Source organism: Mustela putorius, unplaced genomic scaffold (genome assembly GCF_011764305.1).
Source record: "Mustela putorius furo isolate JIRA1106 unplaced genomic scaffold, ASM1176430v1.1 tig00000145_pilon_pilon_pilon, whole genome shotgun sequence".
Classification (NCBI taxonomy): Eukaryota; Metazoa; Chordata; class Mammalia; order Carnivora; family Mustelidae; genus Mustela; species Mustela putorius.
Genome location: NW_025421294.1, coordinates 35,586 through 53,816, shown reverse-complemented (window position 1 = coordinate 53,816; position 18,231 = coordinate 35,586). Strand labels below are relative to the sequence as shown.

Below are 18,231 nucleotides of genomic sequence, written 5' to 3'. Positions count from 1 at the left end.
GTAACAGTGGAGAAATGATAGAATCAAAGACAGTTTTTATTCATTTTAGTTTGTTTTTTAGAGATACATTTTAGTATGTCTGTACACTAATTGGAAAGATCATTATTTTTGGAAAAATTTGAACTTTCAGGAAAAGGTACAATTCTATGAGTAAAGTCCTTTGATATGTGGAAGGAGATGAGCTGTATGCAGAAGCAGTGAAATTGGCCTTAAATGCATTGACTGGTCATCTGTTGAAACAAGAGGGAAGATATGAATACAGAGTCTAATAGGAGTTCAGTTTTGAGGCTGTAAGTTCTTTCCTGACTTTATTTCCTCAGTATAATTTGAAGTCAATGACTGTGACTTTGGGGGAAGGAATACTGCATGTTGGAGGAGAAAGAAGATATGAGAAGAGGTAGCATTGCCTAATGATGGACCAGGAAATCCCAAGAGACAAGGAAATGAGGATTTGAAGGAATGGGTGAAAATACCATAGGAACTGTGGATTGTGAAAGCCTTGAGGAGGTTGGAGACTGGGAGATGTGGTACTAGACAGAATGAGCCAGGAAAAGAGGAAGTGGCCATTAGAGGAGTGGGGACACTGAAACTGAGATGGTGGAGGGGCTTTGGTGTGTCTGAGGTAGGCTGGAAGATAGGATCATTGGAGGTAAGGGGCTGAGAACTAGGTGAACAAAATATTAGGAGGATTATCTGTGTGGATGTTAAAATGGCTACAAATTATGATAATAGTGGTGCAGACACAGACTTGACAGTGGGTCAAGAGCTAAAATTTTCAGAGAAATGAAAGAAAATATTGAAGGTAACTTGAAAGGGATGGAATACCAAGTAGTATAGTTTGATGGTGTGGGTTACAAAGGGGGCTAGAGATTTTTAGGAAGGAAGTAGGAACAGAGAGTTGGAAGGGACAGTGAGAAGCAAGGAAGACCTCTCCCACTGCCACTGTCAGGCCCAGGACTCTGGGGTTTTCAGGGAAGAAGAGCTGCAAGTGGAGATGGTGTGAGGGAAGGAGTGTCTTTATAGGACAGCCAGGGGAATGTTTCCACAAACAAGTGGAGGAATATGAGCTTTATGCTTGCATTTGTGTTTGGAGTTTAAGTCTAAGCAAAGACGATGATATGTGCATTTGCCATTTCACACAAAATCTTTTTTTAAATAATTAAATTGAAAAAATAATCCATAATTCATCATTCATAATTATGACAGCTTTTTTTATGTGTCCTTCTTAAACCAAGCATGTTTTAAATGGTTATTAAAACACCTTATAGGGGCACCTGGGTGGCTCAGTGGGTTAAGCCTCTGCCTTCGGCTTGGGTCATGATCTCAGGATCCTGGGATCGAGTCCCGCATCAGTCTCCCTGCTCAGTGGGGAGCCTGCTTACCCCTCTCCCTCTGCTGCTCCCCCCACTTGTGATCTCTCTCCTTCTCTCACTCTCTGTCAAATAAATAAATTCTTTAAAAAAAAATAACACCTATATACACCAATTGAAATTTTCCAACTCCCTAATTTCAGGTGTATTGTGAAGATCACTGGTGACATGACAATATCATTCCCAAGTGGAATTATTAAAGTCTTCACTAGCAATCCATCTCCAGCTGTGCTGTGCTTCAGGGTGAAAAATATCAGCAGGCTAGAGCAAATTCTTCCAAATGCACAACTTGTGTTCAGGTTTGTGTACTTTTGTTTTGAGGGTGAAATTTCTGTAAAACTTTTCCTTCTTTATTGAAACAATAATAATTGAGTTGCGTGACAACACAGCCTGCTGTTGCTTTTGTGTTTTGGGTGGTGGTGGTGGTGGTAGTTGTTAAATCCTTCTCTCCTGTCCATTATTATCTCAGTGTTCAGGCACTGCTGCGTTCTATTCTTTATCCCCCTAACTTTAGTTTTCCATCATCCCCCCTTTTGGGTTATTCCTACTAGTCTTCCCCGGGTCACCAAATGACAATACAGAAGCAAAGGATAAAGCCAAGTCGGATAAAATAACAAAAATATTTCTTATGCATACAGTGATCCATCACAGTGTGATTCTAACACAAAAGATTTTTGGATGAACATGCAAGCTGTTACTGTCTACCTCAAGAAGCTATCAGAGCAAAATCCAGCTGCTTCTTACTATAATGTAGACGTATTAAAGTATCAGGTGAGTGTCTTATCCTTACAAAAGTCCTAAATTAAAATAATAGAATTTCACAGATTAAATGAGTAATAGGTCATTGCCAAATGAGATTTATTCTAGAAATTCAAGAATATTTCCTTAACTTTTTTTTTTAAAGCTTGCATCTTTTTTTTTTTTTTAAGATTTTTTAAAAATTTATTTGACAGACGGAGATCATTACCAGGCAGAGAGGCAGGCGGAGAGAGAGGGGGGAGGGAAGCAGGTTCCCTGCTGAGCAGAGAGCCCAATGCAGGGCTCTATTCCAGGACCCTGAGACCATGACCTGAGCTGAAGGCAGAGAATTAACCCTCTGAGCCACCCAGGTTCCCCCTAAAAGGACTTTTTTTAAGCTGAAAAGAAAGGGGACTAATTAATAAGAAAACAAATGAAAGTATAAATCTCACTGGTAAAGGTAAGCATATGTGGTAAGATGTAGTGGATAAACTACTTTTAAAGGTAGCATGAAGATTAAAAGCCAGAAGTAGTAAAAATAAGTATACAATAATTAGTTGAGGAATCACTAGGTAAAGATAAAATGTAACATTCAGAAACATCAAATGTCGGTGGAGGGGAACTAAAAATAAGGTAGTGCGGTAGATTATCTTCAAACTTCAGTGGTTCTGAAAATAGTTATAAATATAGGTTGTTACCTGTAAGCCCTCTGGTAACTACAAAGCAAAAACCTACAGTAGATACACAAAATATGAGAAAGGAATTTAAGCATGCTATTAAATAAAGTCCTCAAACCACAGAGGAAGAGCACAAAAGAAGAAACAGAGACAAACTACAGAAGCAGCCAGGAAACAGTTGACAACATGCCCATAAGTACACACCTATCAGTAATCTGTAAATAATCTTAAATTCTTCAATCAGAAGACAGAATAGCTGAATGAATTAAAAAAATAATAGAACCATCTGTATGCTGCCTTTAAGAGACTTACTTCATTTTTAAGGCCAAAGTTAAAGGATTTAAAGAGAAGTTCCTTGCAAATAGAAACCAAAAGAAAGGTGGGGTAGGTTAGTAGACAAAATGGATCTAAAATAAGAGGAATTAAGAGACAAAGAAGGACATTACATAGTGATAAAGGTGTCAGTCCACCAATACGATGTAGTATTTGCAAATATTTATGTACCCAACATTGAAGCACCTGAATATATAAGCATATATTAGGAGACCTAAAGGTAGAAATTGATAGCAGTATGATAAGGGAATTTAATACCCTGCTTACAACATCTAAACAATATATCAATAAGGAAACCTTGTTCTTAAATGATATGTTAGAGGGGATGAACTTAAAAGCTATATGCAGAGCTTTCCATCCAAAAGCCAGAATATACATTTTTCTCAAGTGCACAGGGAACATTCTCCAGGACAGATCATAGGTTAGGCCACAAAACAAGTCTTAATAAATTTAAAAAGATTGAAATCTTATCAAGGATCTTTTTTGACCACAATATGATATGTAACTAGAAATATGTTACAGGAAGAAAACTGGAAAATTCACAAATATGTGGAGTTTAAACAGTATGCTGTAGGGGCACCTGGGTGGCTCTGTTGGTTAAGCATCTGCCTTTGGCTCAGGTCATGATCCCAGGGTCCTTGAATTGAGCTCTGCATCAGACTCCCTGTTCAGTGGGGAGCCTGATTATCCCTCTTCCTCTGCTTCTTCCCCTGCTCATATGTGCTTTCTCAAATACATAATAAAATCTTTCCAAAAATTAAGGAAAAATAATATGCTACAGAACAACCATTGGGTCAATGAATAAATCAAAAGAGAAATTAAAAATTCTCTCAAGACAAACAAAATTGGAAATAAAACACAGAAATTTATTGAATGCATCCAAAGTAGTTCTAAGAAGGAAGTTCATATCAACAAATGCTTACCAGGGAAACAAAAGTTTCAAATACACTAACTTCACACATCAGAGAACTAGAAAATGAAGCCCAAAGTTAGTGGAGTGACTGAAGCAACAAAGAGCAGAAATGAAATACAGATGAAAAAGACAATAGAAGAGCTAGCTCTTTCTTTTTTTAAAAAAGATTTTAATTTTATTTATTTATCTGACAGAGATCACAAGTAGGCAGAGAGAGAGAGAGTGGGGGTGGGGGGGAAGCAGGCTCCCTGCTGAGCAGAGAGCCTGATGTGGGACTAGATGCCAGGACCCTGAGATCATGACCTGAGCTGAAGGCAGAGGCTTAACCCACTGAGCCACTCAGGCGCTCCTAATCTTGTTCTTTTAAAAGATAAACTTGATAAACTTGTAGTTAGACTCACCAAGAAAAAAAGGAGAGATGGCTCAAAGAAGATCAGAAATAAAAGAGGAGACCTTATAGCTGATAACCACAGAAATACGAAGAGTCATGAGAGACCATTGTGAACAATTTTGTGCCAAAAAATTGCACAACAGATAGAAGCAACAGATTAATTTTTAGAAACATACAGCCTTGTAAGACTGAATCCTGATGAAGCAGAAAAATCTCAGTAGACCAGTTATAGTAAAAAGACTGTATCAGTAATCAAAAAGCTGCCAGCAACAAAAGTCTAGGACTATACTGCCTCATTGGTGAATTCTGTCAAACATTCAAAGAAGAATAGTGATCCTTATCAAACTGTCACCCTCCATCCCCGGAAAAAAAGCAGTAATTCCATCTTATCAGGCCAACACTGATACCAAAGCCAGACAAAGATACCACAAGAAAAGAAAACTATAGGCCAATATTGCTGCTGAACCTAGATGGCGAAATTGACAGCTAACTTGTCAGCAAACCAAATTCAGCAGTACCTTAAAAGGATCATACACCACACTCAAGTGGGATTTATTCTGGAGATAACCAAAGTGATGATTCAACTTTGACAAATCAACCAACATATTGAAATATAAGATTATCATCATCTCAGTAGATGCAAGAAAACCATTTTGACAAAATACAACATCCACTTATGATTAAAAACTCCAAACAAACTGAATATAGAGGAAATGTATCTCAACAGAATAAAGTCCATATGTGACAAACCCACAGTTAACATACGCAGTGGGGAAAAGCTATCAGCTAAGATCAGGATGATGAGAAGGATGCCTGCTCTCAACAGTTTAAGTCAATATGGTATTTTTTTAAAAAAGATTTTATTTATTTGGCAGACAGAGATCACAAGTAGGCAGAGAGAGAGAGGAGGAAGCAGGCTTCCCGCAGAGCAGAGAGCCCGATGCGGGGCTCGATCCCAGGACCCTGAGATCATGATCTGAGCCGAAGGCAGAGGCTTTAAACCACTGAGCCACCCAGGTGCCCCTTCAATATAGTATTTTAAGTCCCAGCCAGAGCAGTTAGGCAAGAAAAAGATGTAAAAATGCTTCCAAATTGGAAAAGAAGTAGTAAAATTGTCAGTACAGATAATGCAATATGTAGAAAACCCTCACCAAAGAAACTGAGAACTAATAAATTAAGTAGAGTTGCAGGCTACAAAATCCATATACAGAAATCTTTTCTATTTTTGTGCAGCAGTAGTGAACTATCAGGACAACAAAAGTATGAAAGCAATCCCATTCACAGTTGCTTCAAAAGAATAAAATGCCAAGTAATAAATTTAACCAAGGAGGTGAAAGAAAAATGATTAAAGAAATTGAAGGTGACACAAATGGAAAGCTATTCCATGCTCATGGATTGGAAGAATTAATATTGTTAAAATATGCATAATACCCAAAGTTATATAGAATTTCAGTGTAGTCCCTGAAGTTCCAGTACCATTTTTCACAGAAATAGAACAGTACAAAAATTTATGAACCACAAAAACTCCAAACAGCTAAAGAAATCTTGAGAAAGAAAAAGCTGAAGGTATCACACTTCATGATTTAAAATGGTTATTACAAAGTTCTGGTAGTCCAGACTATATGGCATGGCCATAAAAACAGACACATAGATCAATGGAACCGATTGGAGTCTAGAAATAGGTTAGCGCATACATACTCAGTTAATTTGCAGCAAAGGAGCTAAGAATATGGGGAAAGGATAGCAATAAATATGTTGGGAAAATTCTTTACAGGGTAAAGAACAAAGCTGGGCCCTATTTTACACCTTACTCAAAAATAACTCAAAATGGCCATGTATTTGAATGTACGACCTGCAACCATGAAACTCCTGGAAGAATAAAAAAAAGTGGCTAAGTTCCCTGACAGTGGCTTCGGCAATGATTTTTTGGATCAGACCAAAAGCAAAGGCAACAAGAACAAAATTAAACAAGTGGGGCTACCTCAAATTAGAAAGCTTCTGCACAGCAAAGGAAATGACCAGAAAAAGAAAAGGCAGCTTATTTATAATGGGAGAAAGTCTTTGCAGGGTTACTATTCAAAAGAATTCATACAACTCAATAGCCAGTATAAAATAGGTAGAGAGTATGAATAGACATTTTTTCCAAAGAAAACCTACAGATGGTCAGTAGGTACATGAAAAGATGCTCAGCACCACTAGTCAGGGAAATCCAACTCAAAACCACAATGAAATAACAACTTCCCACGTGTTAGAATAGCTGTTATTAAAAAGACAAGAATTTGTAAGTTGTGGAGAGGATATGGAGAAAAAGGAATCTTTATGTACTGTTGGTGGAGTTGTAAATTAGTGCAGCCACTATGGAAACAGTATGGAGGTTTCTCAAAAAAGGAAAGAAATTCAAAAAGAACTACCATGTGTTGTAGCAATTGGATTTCTAGCTAGCTGTCTAGCTAGAAAACAAAGAAAACAAAAACACTAATCAAAACTTTATTTTCACTTCGATGTTTACTGTAGCATTATATTTTTCCTGATAGCTCACTACTGCTGTACAAATTAATGCCTGTAATGTAGACATTATTAACAATAGCCTAGACTTGGAAACAACCCAAGTGTCCCTCGAAAGCTGAAAACATAAATAAGATATAGTATATATGTAATGGAATATTACTTGGCCATAATAAAGAATGAAATCTTGCCATTGGTAACATCATGGATGGACCTTGACTGCATTATGCTAAGTGAATTAAGTCAGACAAAGACAAATACCATATAATCCCACTTACATATAGACCTTAAAAAACAAAATGCCAAGCTCAGAGATCAACGAACAGATTGTTGGTTGCCAAGTAGAGGGTTTCAGAGGGTAGGCAGAAGGGATGAAGTGATTCAAAAGTACAAACCTGCAGTTACAAATAAGTCATGGGGATGAAAGATACAATGTCCTGACTAAAGTTAGTGAAACTGTGTTGCATATTTCAAAGTTACTAAGAGGGTAGATCTTAATCCTCCTCGTGAGAAAAAATAATTGTGAGTATTTTGCAGTGTATAGAGATACTGAATCTTTAAGTTGTCCACCTGAAATTCATGTCAGTATATCACAATAAAAATTCTTTTAAAAATCTGTTAACACTATCCTTTCCTGTAGCCACAGTGAACACGACAATAAAAACTAATTGGGGGACGCCTGGGTGGCTCAGTTGGTTAAGCAGCTGCCTTCGGCTCAGGTCATGATCCCAGCGTCCTGGGATCGAGTCCCACATTGGGCTCCTTGCTCCGCAGGGAGCCTGCTTCTCCCTCTGACTCTGCCTTCCACTCTGTCTGCCTGTGCTTGCTCTCACTCTCTCTCTCTCTTACAAATAAATAAATAAAATCTTTAAAAAAAAAAAAAAACTAATTGGGAAAAAAACTAACATAATCCCTACTGAGTTGAATATAATTATAAAGGAGTACTTTATTTAGATGAAGAGTCAAGTCGTTAACAGCTTAGATGTTTCTAAAATAACTTACAAATTTAATGTAATCCTGCTCAGAAACCCAGTAGAAGAGTGTATGTATAGGGTGTTTGGAAACCTGGCAGTCATTTTCAGGTCCTCTGGAAGAATAAAGCCTGGAATAATCATTAAAATGTCTTAAATGATAATGTGGAGTAATAAGTTTTGAGTTTTAATGAGTAAACTTTTTTAAGGTGTTAGTATTTATAGTAGTTTGGAAATGGCAGAATAGAGGGCCAGATCAAAGGAACAGTATGTCTAGAAATGAATCCAGGAATAAATGGGAAACTATTTGACAAATTAGCATTTCAAGGCAATGTGGAAATGATGTTTTTTGTTTTGTTTTGTTTTGTTTTTCCAGTAAATGGTACTGGGGCATCTGGCTGGAGATTTGGGAAAAAATTCACTCAATCCCTAACTCCATACCTTTAAACAAAATAAAATCTGCATGTACCAATAATAATAACAGATGAAACCATAAAGTTACTAAAATAAATCATGGGTGAATATAAATCTATGGGTATATATGCAGGTGTGTGTATATAATTCCATGTATTTTACATATTTTGATCTTGAAATGTTAAGACCTAAGAGTAATACAAAACCCAGAGGCCGTGGAATGAGAGTGAGATCTTTGACAACAAATAAATTAGTGTATATAAACTCCTTTTGTTAAAACAAGTTCTTAAACAGAATCTGTATTTATTTTTATATATATTTTTATATTTTTTATTAATATATAATGTATTATTAGCCCCAGGGGGACAGGTCTGTGAATCACCAAGTTTACACACTTACAGCACTCACCATAGCACATATCTTCCCCAATGTCCATAACCCAACCACCCTCTCCCTACCCTCCCCACCCCACAACCCTCAGTTTGTTTTGTGAGATTAAGAGTCTCTTATTGTTTGTCTCCCTCCTAATCCCATCTTGTTTCATTTATTCTTTCCCACCCCCCAAACCGCCCACATTGCATCTCAACTTCCTCATATCAGGGAGATTATATGATAATTGTCTTTCTCTGATTGACTTATTTTGATAAGCATAATACCCTCTAGTTCCATCCACGTCATCACAAATGGCAAGATTTCATTTCTTTTGATGGCTGCATAGTCGGAATGCTTATTTAATCTGATGGAAAAGTATTTATAAGAAAGACCAAAGACTTACTGTAAACTGTATAAATTAGTAAAGGTGATTAACTCAATAGATAGGTAACTTACAGAAGATGCTCCATGTCAGTAGTAATCAAAGCAATTAATATTTTTAAAATAGTTTTCTTTTTAAAGATTTTATTTATTTATTTGAGAGAACAAGCGCACAAGCAGGTGGAACAGCAGGCAGTGGGAGAGGGAGAAGCAGGCTCCCCACCGAGCAGAGAGCCAGATGTGGGGCTCAATTCTAAGACTCTGGGAACATGAGCCAAAGGCAGCCACTTAACCTATGGAGCCACCCAGGTGCCCCCAGAGCAATGAATAGTAAGACAACAGTGAGATACTGGTGTTTAGCCCATTAATTGACAAAAATGGGCAAGATGCTCTATAAAAAGAGGTGGGACCACTTGTTAGAAGGTGTATAAGTTAATCAAACTGATTAACCGATTATATTGCTGAATAGTTGAATTTTTAAAGAATTATTTAGAGAGAGAGCATGAGCAGGCGGGGCAGAGGGAGAGAAAGAGAAATCTCAAGCCCAACATGGGACTCCATCTCAAGATCCTGAGATCACAACCTGAGCTGAAACTTAGAGTCTGATGCGTAAACAGCTGTGCCACTCAGGTGCCCTGAATAGTTAGTTGAACCTTTAATTCAGCAATTCCACCTCAAAAAATCAGTTCTTCACAAATGGGCAAAAAGCGAAGTTACAAAAATATTCAGTGCATTTTATGGAAGCCAGTTACGTACACATCTACGGAAGAGATTGATTAGTTGATCGATTAGTTACTACAGCCTTTAAAAAGAATGAGATTCATGTATTCATGCCTACCAAATGTGTTTAAGGATATGTACCACAGTGTTAACAATGGGGAGTAAGAATGTTAAGGGATAGGTTTTCTATTTCATATACTTCTATACTATCTGAATTTTTTTAAAGATTGTATTTACTAGAATGAGCACAAGCAGGGCGGGGGAAGGGGTGGAGAGGGAGAAGCAGGCCTCCCTGCTGAGCACGGAGCCCTATGCAGCAGTTGATGCTAGGACCCTGAGATCACGACCTGAATCAAAGACAGACGCCTGACCAACTGAGCCACCCAGGCACCACCCCTTGCCCCCATACTACCTGAATTTTTAATAGAATAGTTATATTAAAATGGCTTGTGTTTCTAAGAAATACATAACTTTAAAAAGTGCTGCCACTTAAGTGGGCTTAAAGTTTATCCCAAGTATTCATTATTATTAATTCTGTAACTATTATTCAGTGCCTGTTCACCAGGAATAGCAAGGAAGATAGTATATGTAATAAGTAGATAAAAATATATGTTATTGAGAAAAGGCAAAGTGTGTGGAATAAGGAAGAATGAAAATGTAAGAGTGTACATTTAGACAGGGTGATCAGGGTAGGTCTCAATAGAAAGGAGTTATTTTGAGCAAGGAGTTAAAGAATGGAAAAGAATTATACCATTTACTGTGGGTCATGTGATTTGGATAAGGAAGATGTGGTCCATATACACGATGGAGTATTATGCCTCCATCAGAAAGGATGAATACCCAACTTTTGTAGCAACATGGACGGGACTCGAAGAGATTATGCTGAGTGAAATAAGTCAAGCAGAGAGAGTCAATTATCATATGGTTTCACTTATTTGTGGAGCATAACAAATATCATGTGATTAAAATTAAACACTTGGAGTTGGAAGTATTCTGATTCTCGATTTGGAGTATTGCATGATTTATCTTCAATTTAAATTCTTTTAATTTATAAGGAATCTTAAAATTCGATGTTAGATATATGGAGATAATCAAAAGTTACATACATAGATGACAGGATACTTTATGTGGAAAACCCAGAAGACTCCACTCCAAAACTGCTAGAACTCCTACAGGAGTTCAGTAAAGTGTCAGGATATAAAATTGATGCACAGAAATCAGTTGCACTTCTGTACACCAATAACAAGACAGAAGAAAGAGAAATTAAGGAGTCGATCCCATTTACAGTTGCATCCAAAACTATAAGATACCTAGAAATCTTAGCCTAACCAAAGAGACAAAGGATCTGTACTCAGAAAACTATACAGTACTCATGAAAGAAATTAGGGGGGAAAAAAGGGAGTCCCTTCCCCTTCCCCAGGAATGTGTATTTAGCACAAGCATAATGGGTATTTTGATGTAGATAGTCCTAGATCTATCTACACTTGGATAGTAGCTCTTAATCCTTGGAGATGAGCCTGATTTATTCTGCCTAGCAATATTTCCATCATTATTTTTGATTCCAAGACCTCTTGTGTCATACATGTCATAAGCATGGCTTGTTTACTTTTTGGGTAAAAAGCTTTATTTTTTTCTTTTCAAAGGTATCATCAAATGGTATTCAGTCTACTCCTCTAAATCTTGCAACATACTGGAAATGCAGTGCTGGCACCACAGATCTTAGAGTGGATTATAAGTACAACCCAGAAGCTATGGTGGCACCAAGTGTGCTTTCCAACATACAGGTGGTGGTACCTGTGGATGGAGGAGTCACAAACATGCAGTCCCTTCCCCCTGCAATATGGTAAATTTTAGATTTCTGAATTCCTGATAAATTTCTGCTGCAAGTCCCAGCTTCTAGAACCTAAGTTCTCAAAGTTGTCTTGGAAGTTTGAAAAGTTTTAGTGCATTTTACCATGGAAACCATGGTGTGTATGAAAGATTCTGTTCATCCTATTAGTCAAATCACTGTAACCTCAATCCAAAAGTGCGCTTGCTGTCCCACCCGGACTTGAATGATTCAGTACAACTTTACCCTTAGGCAAACTACTTAACCTCAGATAATTATTTTGCAGGGTTAAATACAGCATCTAGCGTATCTGTAAGAACAACTGTCTTACTAGTTTAGTAACTCTCATCTCTTAACTTCCTCTTACCCCCCACCTTTTTTTTTTAAAAAGATTTTATTTATTTGAGAGAGAGACAGTGAGAGAGGGCATGAGAAGGGAGGTCAGAGGGAGAAGCAGACTTCCCCGGGAGGCGGGAGCCGGGAACCCAATGTGGGACTTGGTCCCAGGACTCCAGGATCAGGGAGTTGTTCAACTGAGCCACCCAGGCACCCTCTTGTTCCCTTTTTTAATATGAGTAGAGGCTCTGACATTCTATTTGCTTCACTCTTTAATAAAATTTTCTTCTTCTTTAGTAATGAAGGTACTGAATCACTTATCCAGTTTTACTTTCTCTGACCAGAAGAATTTTGTAATTCAGTAAATTTCCACTAAGATATAGCATTATATCATAAACACATCTTCACCAGGTAATACTAAAAGTAAATTTAGCCCTCTAGTTATTCTGGTGAAATATTTATTTGTGTATTTATTTTTAAAAAGATTTTATTTACTTATTTGACAGAGAGAGATCACAAGTAGGCAGAGAGGTAGGCGGGGGGGGGTGGGGTGGGGGTGGGGGGGGAGCGCTCCCTGCTGAGCAGAGAGCTCAGTGTCAAGCTCGATCCCAGGACCCTGAGATCATGACCTGAGCCAAAGGCAGAGGCTTTAACCCACTGAGCCACCCAGGCGCCCCCTGGTGAAATATTTAAAATACATTTATTTATTGATTGCCCATCCATTGTAAGGCACTGTGCTGGACAACTAATCTGAAGATACTTGTTCTTATAGGAATGCAGAACAAATGAAAGCCTTTTGGAAACTGTCTGGTATTTCAGAGAAATCAGAAAATGGAGGTAAGTGTGTGTATGCTTTTTTTGTTTATAATGTAGTACCCCTGAAAATGGATTTTTTAGGTGTTTTTATGGAAAGCTTTCCCTTGGATTTTCTTGCCTTCAGTTCTAGAATTGACCACTAGGTGGAAGTTAATGCCTTAAATTTTAAGAGTGGACTAGTTGAAATTCGGAACACATCTCCCCCCTGCGCCCTGTCCCCCCAAGATAGAATATGCTTATCTCTGTAAGAAAAAGCATTTGTTTTGCCATAACCTTTATAAAAACTGTCTAAGTGCATGTGCTCACAGGATAACTTTCAATTTACTTCATTAGGTGTTTTCAAGCAGAACCTATCCTATTAATAGAACCTATTCTATTCCCAATCTATTCTGCTGGGTAACCTGTTAACTAACTGAAATTCTTTCAACACCCTTGAGGTCATTCTGTTATGGGGGTCCTTCTGGCTTCCCAGAAATCATGCAAAAGGTTCCAGACTTTAAAAACCCCCTTTGTTTGCCTTTCCACCTTCTTAAGACAATGTTTCCTCGTCCTCGTCATATCACCTTAGTCAAACCAACCATCAACAGCTTTTACTTCTCTGCTTATTATTTTAAGGAGAAACAAGTTAATTGCTTACTCCTACCAAGTCTCCGTCTGTTTGTGTTCAGAATGCAAAGGAAAAATCTGCTATCTGGTCATCCTAGTGTCTCCCCTAAGTCAATTTAGAATATAATTTCCAGGACTGTCAAGTCTTTAATTATTCTGATTTTGTCTTAAAGTTAAGAAAATTCTCCTGCTCTCCTTTGAATGCCTAATTAACCTTCAATAACTTTTCCTATTAAGTAGAGTTTGTTTGTTTTTTAAGCTTTCCCAGTTTTGCTTACGGGTTTTTTCTTTGAACATTTTAAGCATAAAACATATAGTTTTATGTAGCCATATAGTTATAGTGGCTATTTATTTATGCATACCATGCTGAATCAGACCTCAGCTAGAGAAATATGTGTTTGCTGAAATAACCAAGATGACCTACAGTTACTTTGTTGCTGTTTGGTACTTGAAGTTTGCCTATTTTCAGATGCCAGTGGTGCTGACTTTTACACAAACAGTATGGCTTCTGGGGAGACAAATTTGAAATTCCTAGTTAAAACTAGAAGTAAACCAGAAATCCTATTTAAATTGAGGGCTTACAACCAATTAGTAGGGAAAAGAGGACATATATTTTTCCCCTATTTAATGAAACTCTACTATTTTAAGTACTAACAAGGGAAATTGTTCCTTCAAAAATAAGATACAGATTTTCTAACCAGGTATTTTAATAGTTTGCCTCTGCTCTTCAGGTATCAGTGTATGTAAAGAAATGGAAAAATCTTTTAAATGTGGTTCTGACTTGGTTAGTCAGCCTTTAAAAAGAAATATCCAAATTAGAATACTGTAAAATAGGAATATATTTCTATTCTGGCTCTATGCCCAGAAGAGGGACAGGAAATAATTCTCAAGTTTAAGGACTGCCAAGGTGGCTGCTCTTGGCCTGTAGTAGAACTTTGACAGAATTGAATTGCCTCTCAAGAGAATTGTAAAAGTTTAAGGGAGGTTTGGACAGCATTTAAGAATTAGGCAGCAGTTTACCCCCAGCTGATCTGTGCCATCATGCCCAGCCCTGTGGGCTGGATTGGGGTTATGGTATCTTCCTTCAGATTTCCATGGTGTTCAGCTTCTGTGCAGGGAATCCTAGAATGTTGCTCCTGCTACCTACCAATTCCATCTATTTTCCTTGACCAGAAACCTGAGCACACTCCTAGACTCCCCCTCTTTTCCCCCTTTTTTGACTCCCAACTCTGAAATATGTTTCAAATGCATTTACTTTTTTCCTTTCCCTTAGCCAAGTTGAGATCCCCTGTTTAATCAACTGTCACAGAGTCCTACACTGTCTTATTGGCTTTTAGATAGTTTCCCTACCTTGTATCTTGTACTTCTCTCCCCTTGTGAGATACTAATCTGAAATGTTTTTGTCTTACCTTTAGTGGCTCCCTAGGATTATTTCTTATGGTGAATTATAAAGATACTTCGAGCTTGTTCCTTCTATCACTCTAGTCTTACCTTCTGCCACTCTTCCATCCTGTTCTCCAGCTCTTCTGTGATGTATGCAGGTCCCTTAAAGGCACTGTGCTCTCTCATGTCTCCCATCTCTGTACCTGTAGTTACCTCTGCCTGCAATTCACATTGTCATCTTCACCATCATTTTATGTGCTTCTATGCCCATAGCTCTTGAGAGCTCTTGTACCGCATCTGTCACAGTCTTCATAATTATTTGGTTTACAATTTATGGCATATGATTAGACTAGGGTATGTTGAATAAATGGTTATACTGAAAAGAAAACATCTCAGAACTACCTAGTTGACCGTTGACCAATGTAGGGGTGAGGAGTGCCTAACCCCCTGCACTCCACCCGTCATGGCAGCACTGTATAGTTAAAAATCCACATATAACTTTGACTCCCCCCGAAACTATTAGTAATAGTCTACTGTTGACCAGAAGCTCTACTGATAACAGTTGAATACATACTGTTCTGTGTATTATATACCGTATTGTCAAAACAAAGTAAGCTAAATCACAGAAAATATTAAGAAAATTGGAAGAGGGGGCGCCTGGGTGGCTCAGTGGGTTAAAGCCTCTGCCTTCGGCTCAGGTCATGATCCCAGGGTCATGGGATCGAGCCCCGCATCGGGCTCTCTGCTCAGCGGGTAGCCTGCTTCCTCATCTCTCTCTGCCTGCTTCTCTGCCTACTTGTGATCTCTGTCTGTCAAATAAATAAATAAAATCTTTAAAAAAAAGAAAATTGGAAGAGAAAATCCATTTACAGTACTGTACCGATGGGGGAAAAGTCCATCTTTAAGTGGACCCACATAGTTCAAACCCATGTTTAAAGGTCAGCTGTATTTGGCATGATAGACCAGTTAAATTTTAAGAAGCACAGTAGAAAATAATGGCATTGGTACAGCTTTCCCAAACTTATCTGTCCTTCCTTCTTTACCTCTCCCACGCCCATATAATGGTAGTTGGCTGTCATTTCTGACTTTATTCCTTCTCATACTCCTTCTAGGGTTCCCTCTGAACTGCCCTCATGGACTTCCTTTTTCTCTTTTTACTGACTTCAGCATGTGTCTGTAGCACATGTGCTTACTATTAAGTTAGAGAGAAGTAGGGATTAAATTAATTCAGACTCATTGAATAAAGTCTGCTTTGGAAACAGGACAATGGTTCGTTTACTGTATACATTTTATGAATTTGGCATAGGACATAGTTCATCATCTTCATTTGTTTTTTCTCTGTCAATTTTATGTTGCCCTATTTAAGTTATTTTATTCTTTGCCTTATAGGTTCTGGGTCCCTCAGAGCAAAATTTGATCTTTCAGAAGGACCTAGTAAACCCACCACACTTGCAGTGCAATTCCTCAGCGAGGGAAATACCCTCTCAGGAGTAGATATTGAGCTTGTAGGCACTGGCTATAGGCTTTCCTTAGTAAAGAAGCGGTTTGCCACTGGTAAGTTGGGAGATTTTAAGTTTTTAATGTACCCGGGAAACATTTATATTTGAACAGTACTTTTCTAAGCAACTGTTTAATAAACTGTCAAGCAGTTTATAATCTGAAGTCATGGAAACTTTGTTCTTTGACCTTTGTACAAAGTGCTAGGTAGAGACACACCTGGAAGAGAGTAATCATGGTCCGGACAGACACCTGTGATCTGTTTCTAATGTATTGTCAACAGCAGGTGGGGACTGAGTTTATGTATCTGTACCCACAGTGAAAATGTCCTCCTTTGAGTTCACGTGAAGGTGTAATTTCAGGGGTCTGCTCTGTGTTTTTCAGGACGATACCTGGCAGATTGTTGATGGACCTGGGACACTGGTTGGCTCTAAAGAAGTACAGGCTTGCCATCCTGTGTTGTCTGTTCTTTCCAACACTATGTTAGCTTGAATTAGGTCTTTGAACATACACATATTTGAGAACTGATTACAAACATTAAGTTGCACTTTTGAAGTGGGTCATCAAAAGCAATAGCACTGAAATGATTTTCAGCACTGAAATGATTTTCAACACTCTTAATGATCAACTGCCATTTTCCAGAAGCACATTTGTTGAGATTCTCAGTAAGTTTTCCTAGGCTGAAATTTTACATTATCTTCAGTGTCTATGTTCAGTGGTAGTGTATTATCAGGCCTAAAATTTCAGGAGAGCAAGCACAAAATAATTCAGCTTTCTATAAATTTTTAGAGTCAAAGATAGCTTTGAAATTTCCTGAGTTTGATATTGAATGGAGAAACACAGAATGTGACTTTTAAGTTTTGGATAATGTTAATTTAGAATGCTGAAATTGAGTTATGTGCCATAAAGTAATCAGACCAGAGTCTAAGGCGTATGCAAAAAATGTATAATTTGATTCTCATATAAACATTAATAAAGTGTAAATGGTGTTTTGTATATTTTTAATTCTCAAGTGCAATGTTTTTTAAATAAGCTTGCAAAAGACAGCAGAGAAATTTACTTCTGCAGTTAGTTAACTTTATAGAATTTGTGATTGTTTTTAAGAATTAATGCTGTAGATTTAATTTATTTTTATATGGATTACATAATGTGTGCCTTTTAAAACAATAACAAAAGCCAGAAATGTGCCTATCCAGTTTGTGTTCATTAATGGCCTCAGTTTTTTTCCCCTGGCAGTCTGGATCTTCTCTCTTCTGTCTTAGGGTGGTCAAGCATTTTTACAACATAATTGCCGTTTGTGTAAATACCTTTGGCCTTAGTTGGGAAGGAAATTCAGAGTAACTAAAGGATAATTTGTACTTTAACACTGTGGCTCACTTTTTCAGTGATACACTATAGCCACTCGAAAGAGAAATATACCCAAACATATACCTGCATATGTTTGCAGGGGGAAAACGTTACCTTCAGTTATTCCACCTGAGTATGTAAATCATAAAGGAAATATTGAAAAACTGATTAATGGTTAATTGGTAACTGCTGTTTTATTTATCAGCTTGGCACTTCCCTTCATTCTTTTTATCATTGGAAAATTACATACGTTACTGAACGTGTTGTGAGCATGAATTTTTTAATTTGTGAGGAACACATTTAAGAAACATTAGTTTTGGCATTGGAGAAGTACTGCCAATGTTTTCATTTCAACAGTTGGGAAAATTACCCATTTATATGTTTTTATTATGTAACTGCCACCTGCTAGAAATATGGAGATTATTTGAAGTGATGGATTGGGTTAAGCATTTCTTGAACTACTAATATTAAATAGTAAAAAACCTAACTTTATAGCAAATCCTGATTAATTGAAGGACTTAAAATATTTTGGACAGTTTCATGATTTACAAATGAAAGTTTTATTTATAAGGATAAATGCCAGTGTCCTGCAGTTTATGTAGAAGTGATAAATTGTGTTATATATGATAATTT

General features: G+C 37.5%; 1 protein-coding gene across 5 annotated transcripts in view; it reads left to right on the top strand.

Annotated features, from left to right (window-relative positions):
• FCHO2 (FCH and mu domain containing endocytic adaptor 2) overlaps positions 1–17,438 on the top strand; it is a 124,495-nt gene extending 107,057 nt beyond the window's left edge. For all 5 annotated transcript variants that reach the window (XM_045075229.1, XM_045075228.1, XM_045075230.1 and 2 more), the window contains 6 exons: positions 1,514–1,669; positions 2,009–2,141; positions 11,429–11,628; positions 12,722–12,786; positions 16,144–16,308; positions 16,636–17,438. In XM_045075229.1, the coding sequence (XP_044931164.1) occupies positions 1,514–1,669; positions 2,009–2,141; positions 11,429–11,628; positions 12,722–12,786; positions 16,144–16,308; positions 16,636–16,658 (742 nt within the window). In that variant the 3' untranslated portion in view covers positions 16,659–17,438. The remainder of the gene's footprint in view (positions 1–1,513; positions 1,670–2,008; positions 2,142–11,428; positions 11,629–12,721; positions 12,787–16,143; positions 16,309–16,635) is intronic.
• The last annotated feature ends 793 nt before the right edge of the window (positions 17,439–18,231 follow it).